At 34.7% G+C, this 11,225-nt stretch overlaps 3 protein-coding genes across 4 annotated transcripts; 2 read left to right on the top strand and 1 right to left on the bottom strand.

The window, feature by feature from the left end:
• The first annotated feature begins 631 nt into the window (after positions 1–631).
• On the top strand, positions 632–2,788 carry LOC137571899 (lymphokine-activated killer T-cell-originated protein kinase). Its single transcript, XM_068283592.1, has 3 exons — positions 632–1,007; positions 1,270–1,628; positions 1,686–2,788. Exons 1-3 carry the CDS (start codon positions 739–741, stop codon positions 2,177–2,179), a joined length of 1,122 nt encoding a protein of 373 aa, XP_068139693.1. The 5' UTR covers positions 632–738; the 3' UTR covers positions 2,180–2,788.
• Positions 2,789–4,137: 1,349 nt separating this feature from the next.
• Positions 4,138–7,224, bottom strand: par-6 (partitioning defective protein 6). The gene is made up of 3 exons (XM_068283591.1): positions 6,807–7,224; positions 5,949–6,177; positions 4,138–5,883 (listed from the first exon to the last, which is right to left on the bottom strand). Exons 1-3 carry the CDS (start codon positions 6,882–6,884, stop codon positions 5,060–5,062), a joined length of 1,131 nt encoding a protein of 376 aa, XP_068139692.1. The 5' UTR covers positions 6,885–7,224; the 3' UTR covers positions 4,138–5,059.
• A 517-nt stretch (positions 7,225–7,741) lies between these two features.
• LOC137571900 (ubiquitin-conjugating enzyme E2 S) lies at positions 7,742–10,851 on the top strand. 2 transcript variants are annotated; one of them, XM_068283594.1, is made up of 3 exons: positions 7,742–8,483; positions 8,560–9,027; positions 9,228–10,851. In XM_068283594.1, the coding sequence occupies exons 1-3, from the start codon at positions 8,475–8,477 to the stop codon at positions 9,372–9,374; spliced, it is 624 nt and encodes a 207-aa protein (XP_068139695.1). In that variant the 5' UTR covers positions 7,742–8,474; the 3' UTR covers positions 9,375–10,851. The 2 variants fall into 2 exon arrangements, with proteins under 2 accessions (XP_068139695.1, XP_068139694.1); XM_068283593.1 differs by having other exon boundaries at positions 7,748–8,483; positions 8,557–9,027.
• The last annotated feature ends 374 nt before the right edge of the window (positions 10,852–11,225 follow it).

The raw sequence follows: 11,225 nt of genomic DNA, 5'->3' as shown, positions 1-11,225 counted from the left end.
ACATACATACATATATATACCTATATAGTGCTATATTATATAAAAACTAATTGAATCGATGTAAAAGAGAAAACTCTGTTGAATGTTTGTTATGCATTTGTTTTTTTTTTTAAATCTAAATTACTATTAAACTAATGTATTAGTGAATAAACTTGTGTACCTATATATTAAATGAAAAAAAAAAAAAAAACAAAACAAAAAACAAAAGAAAAACGAAATAAGATAAAAAACAAAACAAAAAAACAAACAAAATCACTAAAGAAAATATAAGCAAATGTGTTTGATTTCCCTTCGATTTCTTTTACAGGGCGAAAAGCTAAAAAAAAAAATATTTTAATTCTATTGAAACTGCAAATTTATGAAGAAAAACGTTACTTTGCATTGAAAATACGTTTTAAATAATATTTAAATTTTCTTAATATTTTTTTTTTGTATATATTTTTTTAATTAATTTGCCATAGAAATTTAAAAATGTTAAAAAAAAAACGCCGTTAAAGTACCGGACCTGAAAAGTATGCTACACAATTGTAAGGGAAACAACATGGGACTGGCGGCACCGAGCAAACAAATAATCGATAGTTGCTCCACTCGATAACATCGCCATGTCCATCGATATTTCGCCAAATTCTACCCAACGCCATTCTGCAGTTTAAAACAAACGGCTTGGAGAACGCTTTCAATTTGTAATTTGATTCATTGAAATTTGAATAAATTTGTGGAAATTAACATTAACAAAATATGGATACAAGCGAAACGCCGCGGCGCCAGCTGCGCAATTCCCATTTGGAGAACGTGCAGAATTTAAGTACACCCATACGCATACCGCCATCACCAATGCTAAAAACTCTCGGCATGGGAACAGGAGTAAGTGTCTATCGCTTGGATCGTTCACCGCGATTGGGACAAATCCGTTCACCATGGGCAGTTAAGAAAATTTTAAAGAACACGCTGGCCAAAAAGGATAAATTGTTCGATGAGCGTATTGTCTATGAGGCTGATATATTGCGGTAAGTGTGAGTTGCGGCTGCTGCACACACATATATGTATGTAGCTCTCTATGTATTTGCTATGTATGTACACCACGGCCACGCAGGGATGTGTGTCAGTGTCCCTGTGTGCTGCGTATGTGTCAATGTACATACATACATATGTATGTATGGAGGTAGAGTAAGTTTTGTATGCTAGTGTTGAGCCTGCGTGTGTATGCGTACATTTAGTGTAGACATCCCATGTAAATGCATATGCTTTGCCGTTTTGTTTCCCCCGCAGCAAACTGAAACATCCAAATATTGTGGGCTATCGGGGCATAGTCAAATCCATCGATGGTACAAATAACTTGGCCTTGGAGATGTGCACAACATCGTTGGGCTCCATACTGGAAGAGCGTCATGATGAGAATCTTGGACCATTGCCAGCGAAGCATACCTTCAAAATGATCATGGACATTGCCCATGCTCTGGACTTTTTGCACACGGAGGCGAAGTTGCTGCATGGAGATCTCAAATCCTTTAATGTTCTGGTCAAGGGTGAATTCGAGATATGCAAACTGTGTGATTTCGGTGTTAGTCTACCTCTGGATGATAAGGGTGAGATTAATTTTCAAAAGAATCCTCAACTCAACTATGTTGGTAAGTAAAAGACACTCCACTTGGGAACTTGTTAATATCTAATTAATTTTTGGGTAGGTACTGGTCTCTGGTCACCGCCTGAAATCGTTGACGAAGCCGAGATCATTGACAGCAAGGCGGATATCTTTAGTTTTGGATTAGTTATCTACGAGACGTTGGCTCTAGTACCACCACATTTTGGAACTGTTGCCGAACTTGCAGATGAAACTGAAATCGATGACGATGAAGTTTCAAAAGAGAATATCGAACAGGATCCAGCAATGGACTCCCATGATCACGAGGACGACGACGACGACGCCGCCGACGAAGAAGACACCGAATTGGATGACACAAAGGAGAATGATGATGAATTCTCTCTTGCTGATCTGGAAAGTGCCTACGGCACTCGACCACCCTTGCCTGTGGCTTTTCAGCTCAGCGATGATTACAATTGCATTGTTGAACTGTTCTATCTGTGCACCAATGCTCTCAGTGAGGATCGTCCATCGGCTCGTACCATTTGGCAATGCTGTGAGAATAATGCTGCCAATATAACCACATCGCTTGAATAGGCAGCAATTAGAAACCATAAATATATCATATATATTCTGAAAAGTCAATATATGCTTGCATTTAATGCATCTATATATATACATATATATATATATATATTTGTGTGTGTGTGTGTGTGTGTGTGTGTGTCTGTCTGTATGTGTGTTGGGTTTTGTGTGAATCTTTGTATATCTAATTCCTGTTAAGCTACAAAAAGACACTTGATAACTAAATTCTATCGAATCACATCACACAAAATCTCCTCTAACACGTGAAAGCGCACCTTGTAGCTACTGTGTATGTACTTGTATTATATAAATATGTAATAAGATGCTCAACTAAACTAAACGAAAGAAAACCAAGCATTAAATCAATCAATCTTCAATCCTAAAAACACATACATAAAACAAAACAAAAACAAGAGGTTCATTCATTAATATCCCAAATAAATTTTGTCCTAAATATAATAATTAAAATTAATCTATGTATAATTCAAGCACTATCTGTATTAAAAAAAAAACTCAAAAAAAAACCCAACTCGCCAATTCTGAACGACAATTTACTAGTAGTTTAAATAAATAATAATAATAATAAAAAGAAAACAAATTATGTTAAATTTTAAAACTTAATCATACTTAGTTTTTTTTTTTTTTTTTTAAGTCAATAAATATTGTAATTCATTGATAAGAGTTTTCAATGGTCACCTCAGAAATCATAAAGATAAAGTTCTAATTGCTTTTGACTTTTTGAGATGAACTCGTTCCAAAGAAACTTTGTTTAGTTTGGGCAAAGTTTTGAATTGAGTCCTTTTGCCCAACAATCCTTTTAATACTGAAGTCCAAATCCTTTTTTCTGTTGTCCCTCCCAATGATCATTGACAGCTTTTTGTTTTTTTGTATACAATTTCACTTACATTTATTAAAAAATAATAATACATACATCGAAATATTGGTTTCTGTTCGGGTTTCAGCTTGTAGTATGTATGCTTGTCTATCTATCCAGAAGCACACAAATATATGTATAAATGTATATCCCAAGAATAATTCTTTAATGGATCGTTTTGATATTCTTCTATTATAGAAACTAGAATGATGGACGCGAGCACATAAATAGGTTACAATTGTTTTTAGTTGTTTTTTCCCTTTTCTCTTCGATTGTAACAATTGATTTATTGATTGGTTGGACTGGAAGCCAAGGGAGAAGTGTGAGGGTGGGTAGAAGGTGATAGGATAGAGGAATGCGAATAATTTGGATGATACAGATTCACTGCTGATCTACGACTACGATATAATAAGGTCTTGTTGGGTTTTGTTTTTTTTTTTTTTTTTTAAATTTATTTTATATATTTTTTTCTATCTCTCTCTAAAATATGCAAATTTGTTAACTTTTATGTTGCCGAGCAAAAATTCTGATGCTTTTGTAATGTCTTTCTTTTTTTTTGTCTCTACACTCTAAAGATTTATGTTCGTTTGTTTTCTTTTTTTTTTACATACTTGTAGATAAGTGTATAACATATTGTAAATAGATAAATATTTATAGAATACATATATATATTTCTATATATATATATATATATATATGTATATAAGGGTGTATAAAAAGTTCGCATTGCTCACTTAAAGGCGAAGGCGCTGTTGGTGTTTGTTTTGTGTTTTTTTTTTACTTTGTTATTCTAGTATAATTAAACATTTTGCTTATACTTTTTCTCATTTGTTCTTGATTTTCTGTTAGTTTTTTTTCTTATCTTTCATTTAGTACCCACAAATCACAATAAAAATTCAACGAGTATTAAAGATAGAAAAAAAAAAACCAAAAACAGAAAAGAAAAACATTTACAATTCTTCAAAGTTGGGAAAAAAATATTTATATGTAACATAAGGTTTTGTTTGAAGGGAAGTTTAAAGTGTTTGTGCCGCAAAGTACATAAAATAATTATTGGAATGCTTGGTATAAATAAATTTGAGGTTGTATATATGTATGTATGTAGGATGGTAATATTTATTGCATTTGATGCTACTCTCCTCTCTCAGTCTGCCACACTCTTTGACCCTTTCCCTCTCTGTCTTTTAATCCTTTTTTGTGAGTTTTACTCTCATGTTTTTCTCATTTGCTTTCTGTCTTTACTTTGCTTTCTAAATCTTTTTGCTGCCTCTTTATCCTTTAAATTTAATAACTTTCTCTCAATTTAAATCGTTCAGAATATTTTTCTGTTATTAACATTTTCTTCTTTCTCTCTTTCTCGCGCTCACTCTCTCTTTCTGTCTCGCTAAAGCAACATCAAATTTTTGTAACACTTTACTATAACATTTAAAAAATTATATATATAAGTATGTAAAAATAAAGTACAAATGGAAAAAGTTATAAGCATATAAAATAATCAATCAAATAAAAAAAAAAAAATAGAAGAAATTGTAATAATATTAAACAAAAATTATGTATATAGGTATAATGTAAATGTATGAAACTCTGGGACTATGCTTTGTTTAAAAACTCGATATATGGAATGTGTAAAATAATAATAATAATAAAGGGAAGGGGGCGGGACTGGGTAGTGGGTGTGTGGGTTTTGTTGTGAAAATTATACATAATTATGTATATATGTAAGTATAATCAGATGCGAGCCTGCTTCGCTTATGTTTTAGCTTTCATTTCGATCTTCTGAAATACTAAAATCATGATTAATCAAATCAGGAGTGATTAATCTGATTAGGATTTGTTATCTTTGCATTTCTAATGGTATTCCATGGGATCGTTAACAAAATCTTAATGCTGTGTTGTATAAGCGAAACAAGCTCGTGAACAATTTCCATTTCTATATATATTATATATTGTATTATGCATCGTCGTAAGTCGCAAACTTTCCGATCTATCGGTTGGTATTTCAATACTTTTGCATTTAGTTACAAGTGTAAAACTCCATCCTTGACATCGCTAGCCATAATAGTTGATGCATTGGAGGCTGCTTGCTGGTGATGATGCTGCGAATGTGAATTGGGCGATGATGATGATGACTGTTGATGTTGGTGGTGATGATTGCCCGTGCCAGGTGCTGTCGCTGTCACTGATCCGGTCATTGCCGTCGTTGTTATTGATGTTGTTGTGCCCGTAGGACTATCATCGAGCGTTACACCAGTTAGATCAACAATATCATCCTGATCATCGTGCTCAATCTCATCGGAGGTGTTTGTGTGATTCGTATGATGTGATCCACTCGATAATTGACTGTTGCGCGAAAAGGAGCCACGATGTGTAGACGTTAGAGTGCGTTGATTTGCCGGTTTAACAGTAATAATTAAATTGGAACTATTTGCCACCATCATATCGGTAACCTGATCCAGTGTCTTGCCGGCCACCTCAATGCCATTAACCTCAATGACTTCATCGTTGACAGCCAGCAAGCCAGTGCTCTCGGCCAGGCCACCCGGCACCAGACGTGATATAAATATGCCCGGCTGTTTCTCCAATCCGCTGGCCGTCACACGTACAGAGGTGCCATCTCGTATATAGAAACCGAGTGGCTTATCACTGCCATGTTTCAATAGACGCACTCGCCGATGTGTCTCCGGCACAATGTCTACATCGATAATGGCCGATACCTGACGGAAATCGTGTGGTATGGATATCGATGGTGCTTTGGTCTTAACGGGTGTGTGTCCCAACAATATGCTACCAAATAAATGGCGCGATTTCATGGTACCAAATCCAGAGCACTCAGTGTGATGATCTACACATAAAATGGAATATTAAACGATCAACAATCAGACTGGATCTATAACTTTCTCAACTCACCTTTTCGCTGCACTATAATCCGCAGCAATGGACGTGCCGTCTTGAGTGCCCATCCAAAGTTATCATCATTGTTTATTGGCAATAGATCATTGTCCCTTGGATCAATGTAGAGTATTAAAAACTGTATTTTAGCCAATTTATGCAACTGCTCAATGAGCGCTGCAAACTTCTCGAAGCTCTGTTCCGTTTCATTGCGTTTGAAACTCCATCGTCGGAATTCCGCATCGAACTGGAAAGAAGAAGAAAGGATAAATACAAACCATATGAAAATTATCTCCAAAGATATGATATGCAAGTTTCTTGCTTGTTATCATTATGGAATTTATTGCTAAACATTCCAAGAAAATATGTCTACTCATATTTGAAACAGATGATTTAATTACAAATATTTGTTTTGAATCAGGATTTATTTGGAGATGGCAATGAATCAGTCGCCAATTCCCAAATGAAAAGGTGTTTTTTTTTTCTTTTTACTTCTAAGTGAGAGAGAAATTGTCCCGACCGCCCTCGGCCTGTTGCATGGTTGGCCTGTTGATATTGTTGACTTTTTGGTTACGGCCCACTGATGGATGCCCGCCACCACCTCACCTAATCTTTACGGGTGGGAACCCGTTCCGTTTGCATGCTCTATGTTTGTGTTTGTGTGTATGTACTTACATACATACATACGCATACTTTTCCTACACTCGCTTTGAATCTAGCATATGAATCAGCAACAACAGCCAACAGTGCCGCAACCGCCGCTTTTGTCGTCGACCTGGCCGCATTCCTCAACTTATGTATTTATGGGCAACAAAGTTGCCTTGCGATTAGGGCCACGCCTATTTAATGTTTAAGAAGGATGTTTTCGTTATGTACCTTTGATTTGACTTCGATTAGATTTGTTTCAGCATTGGCCGCTGTTCCTGCCGTTGTAAATATCTTATTTTTCGACATTTTTTTTTTATCCAACACACACAAACACTCACACACACACACACACGCACACACAAGCACAACAACAACCCGAGGGGAAGGTTTTTCTCACTGCTCTCTTCCTTCGTTTTTTTTTATATTTTTGGTCAGGTCAGTTTCATACACACGCACACTTAACACCAAAACAAACCGTGAGGGCACAGAATTAAAATGTACAAAAAAAAACAAACAAAACAACCGTTTCAATAAATTAGAATTACAAAATCTAAATTAAAACTAAATTAATTAAAACGAAGAAATGGATGGATGGATGGATTTTGTATTAAATCTCGTCCAAAGCTGGAGAGTGTTTGAAAACGTCAAAGTTATTGCGGAATGCCACTATACGTTGGTGTTGGTAAACGGGAAAACACAAATATTTAACAGTTGTACAGCAAATGCATCCGAAAAATTTCTAAATTTAAATAAACGTTGTATATACATTAAATTTAATATTTTTAATTGCAAACATATAATGTGTAATTTTTAAAAATTTCACATTTTTTATCATGCATTTTCTGCACTGCATTTCTGTAAATTTTCATAAGCCAGAGCGAGACAACCGTATGGCATGCGCACGAAAAAAGTATAGAGAGCTGCCCACTTGTCTCACACAATGTGACTATTGTATGCCCTTTGTCTGGCCGCACACGTATACAATACATATACATATGTCAATTAATTTTGTACGAAATCCAAAATATTTCACTATCAAATAGTTCAGTGTCAAAATATTTAGAGACTTTTTCAATAAACGTATAATATACATATATATTTATAATATAATTATATTTTTCGCATAAATTTCGAATATTTGTGTTGCATGATCGGCAAAAAAACCAATAAACGTTTACCCATCTAGTGTATACTGTACAACGAGGGTTTCTGTAAATGGAAGGCAGTATTTCTGTTTTTTTTTTTATTTAATATATATGTAATTGTTGTTGTTGTTTGAGCGTAAAGTGTGCAATTGAGCGAAAAAAAAAAAAAAAATTTGTTTAAATGTGACAACAAAATAGCAATATACAAACCAAAACACACGCATTAAGAGAAGAAAAGTAACAACAACAACAGCAACTACGAAGAAGACAGCGAATCGATTCCATCAAACAAAATTCATAGTTTACTACACGGAACAGCGCGCACAACAACAAGAACAAAAATAAAGAAAAATTTATATACGGATGTACATATACGAAGAGCATCATCAGATTTCTAGGATTTTGAGGTGGTGCATGTGTGTTTTTTAAGCGGAGTCTTCCCGAGGTTGGGTGAAGCCACCAAAAAGAAAAAAAAACACACATAGAGTAGCAAAAAAGGTTTATTAAATTTGGACTCAACTCCGAAGTCCAGTCCACCAGGAGAGGAGCAGCACCGACCTTTTAAAGAGATCCTGCTGACAAGAAACCTTGAAACACACACACATACACGCAGACAGCGTCATAAAAACACCCACGCTCACGCACACAAGCCATAACGCACTTGCAGGCACACGAATACAAACACAGGCACACACACACAAATATATACTCATAGACGCGCGTCTTAAAGGAAACAGCAGCATCATCCACCATGAGTTCGGTAACGTATTTTGTTTTAAAATATTGAAATACTAATTATTCAAATTTTGTTGTTTTTGTTGTGAAATCTTTAGCAGTATTCCAATGTGGAGAATCTTTCGCCTCAGACAATTAGGCAGGTGATGAGGGAGCTACAGGAAATGGAGAATACACCACCGGAGGGCATTAAAGTTTTAATCAATGAGAGCGATGTCACCGATATACAAGCCCTTATCGATGGACCAGCCGGTACACCATATGCCATTGGAGTATTTCGTGTCAAATTGACATTAAGCAAAGATTTCCCACAAACGCCGCCAAAGGCATATTTCCTAACAAAAATATTCCATCCAAATGTCGCGGCAAATGGTGAAATCTGTGTGAACACATTAAAAAAGGATTGGAAACCAGATTTGGGCATTAAACATATATTGCTTACCATCAAATGCCTGCTAATTGTTCCAAATCCCGAATCTGCTCTCAATGAAGAAGCTGGCAAAATGTTACTCGAACGTTATGATGATTACTCCCAGAGAGCGCGCATGATGACGGAAATACATGCCCAGGTGAGGATATAATTTAGAAATTATATATACATAAATACGGCTCGTTAGCAAAAACGATTCGAAATTACTTGTCTTAAAAGCTGTCAGATCAAACCAAGATCAAGATTGACCATATCACATATGTAACTTACATTTGTTGGTTAAAGTTTTATTATATAAAAGGAAAAAGTCTAATTATATATATATTATTTTGTTTGCAGCCGGCCAAGTGCGCCAGTGCCACCAGCGATGCCAAAGATGATGATGGACCATCAACAAAGAAGCATGCGGGATTAGATAAGAAGCTGCAAGACAAGAAAAAGGAGAAATTGCTCAAAGAGAAGAAACGTATGCTAAAGAGATTATGAGAGGCATAAGCAGTATCAGCAGGAGAAGCAGCACCAGGGCGGCAGTACCAGAGTACCAATACCAGCAGACGGGACAGATGGGCAGAGATATGAAGCGAGTTATAAGTTAGAGGTCGGAGACTTAAGGATAGAGGATAACATATTTAGCAGAAGAACAGCGGAGCAAGGAGCGAGCGCGCTATGAAAATTTACACTGATCTGATAATAAATAAAAATTAAAAAAAAGCAAAAAACAAAAAATCGAAACAAAGAAAGTAATACAAAAAGCAAAAACCAAGATGGAAAGTTGTCGACGATGAACCACTCCAAAGAAATGTGCATCCAGTTATCAATATAAACAAAGAATTAAACATCAACATCAACAACCACATAACAAATGCAACACATCGGTTAACCAGAGTCCTGAGTCTGAGAACCGAGTATTAGTATAACAAATCGAAAGAAAAGGAAACAACATACTGGATAAATCGAGGAAAAAAGAGGAAACATTGAGAAATCATCTCCTAATTAATTTATGTAGTTTTCCCTTTTTTTTTAATTGTAACACTTATGAGCTATCTTAGCATAATTTATGTAATAAGTTAAACAACAAGAAAAGAAAATCCCTCTGTTCACTCTACAGAATCATTGTCGTATCCCGACTTTGTTTCCTTTACACACTCCTTTCTACATTTTATCACATTTGTTTTATTAACAATGTAAGAAACATCACTCAATCAATTAGATTTTTGAATTCAACATAAATTTACACCTACACACACACACACACACACACACACACACACACACACACACAAAAACAGAAATACATACATACATATATTATATATATATATATATAACTATATAGTTATAGAATTTGTGTCTTATTTTTCATTCTTCGATTCTACAAAAACAAAACCAAGAAATTGTTCTTTAATATTGAACCCCGCCTAGAATTAAGATCCAAAAAAACAAAGAAAGAAAGGAAATTTGGAGGAATTTCCAATATAGAAATCTGTCCTAACTGATCGGGAGAGATTTACACAGAGATAAATACCTTAACGCACCTCCAAATCAACTTTTAAATAATAATAATATTCATAATATTGAATATAAAACTATTATTATTTCGTATGTTCAGTTTGTTTTTTTTTTGTCTGCACATTCTTGTAGAGCTTAAGTTGATGTACTTATGTGTAAAATGCAAAAAAGAGACAGCCAAAATGCTGATAAGTACTGAGAGATAATAATGATGATGATGATGATGAAGATAATATGAATGGATGATAGTAATAAGCAAGCGTGTAAGGCGAATTGCCGATTTTGATTTGGACAATTTCATCTATAAATCTCACTTAAATTCAATTCAATTATTATAATGTAGATTGGTCACACACACACACACACACACAGACACATCAGCCAAACACAAACTCAAAACAATACATCCTGAATGGAAATATTGAAATAAAATTCAGCCATTTAAAAAAACCAAGCAATCAATTTTAAAAACCTTTCACCATAGATATAAGGTCTAACTTACATACATACATATACATATATATTCTTGAACTTTACAGATATCTGTGTGAACCATTTATAGATAATGAATGAAATTCCAACTTATCATTCGAAAACGAAATGTTTTCATAGAAAACTTTGAAATGTAAGAAACTCTAGTAGTCAGTGATGGGAAATTGATTCTAGAATACAAATAAGTTTGCACCTGATCATGCTGATCACGTATATATAAACATGATATACATAGGTACATATATCTTCTAGTTTGAGTTGTGTAGAATAAGAGAGAAAAAGAGATTAAGGTGGCTGAAACGGAAACTTTGCTTCACATCTCCCGATATGGTCAGC

The sequence above is a fragment of the Drosophila tropicalis genome, unplaced genomic scaffold (assembly GCF_018151085.1).
Source record: "Drosophila tropicalis isolate 14030-0801.00 unplaced genomic scaffold, ASM1815108v1 contig_158, whole genome shotgun sequence".
Classification (NCBI taxonomy): Eukaryota; Metazoa; Arthropoda; class Insecta; order Diptera; family Drosophilidae; genus Drosophila; species Drosophila tropicalis.
Note: the sequence above shows the minus strand (reverse complement) of the source record. Positions and strands in the feature narration are given on the sequence as shown.

Bases quoted from the DNA above. Each gene is read 5' to 3' on its own strand.
- LOC137571899 (XM_068283592.1), top strand. From the start codon at position 739: ATGGATACAAGCGAAACGCCGCGGCGCCAGCTGCGCAATTCCCATTTG. The intron at 1,008-1,269 runs GTAAGTGTGAGT...TTTCCCCCGCAG, and splicing joins TATGAGGCTGATATATTGCG to CAAACTGAAACATCCAAATA. The intron at 1,629-1,685 runs GTAAGTAAAAGA...ATTTTTGGGTAG, and splicing joins TCCTCAACTCAACTATGTTG to GTACTGGTCTCTGGTCACCG.
- par-6 (XM_068283591.1), bottom strand. From the start codon at position 6,884: ATGTCGAAAAATAAGATATTTACAACGGCAGGAACAGCGGCCAATGCT. The intron at 6,178-6,806 runs GTACATAACGAA...TCTTCTTTCCAG, and splicing joins TAATCGAAGTCAAATCAAAG to TTCGATGCGGAATTCCGACG. The intron at 5,884-5,948 runs GTGAGTTGAGAA...TTTTATGTGTAG, and splicing joins GATTATAGTGCAGCGAAAAG to ATCATCACACTGAGTGCTCT.
- LOC137571900 (XM_068283593.1), top strand. The intron at 9,028-9,227 runs GTGAGGATATAA...TTTTGTTTGCAG, and splicing joins TGACGGAAATACATGCCCAG to CCGGCCAAGTGCGCCAGTGC.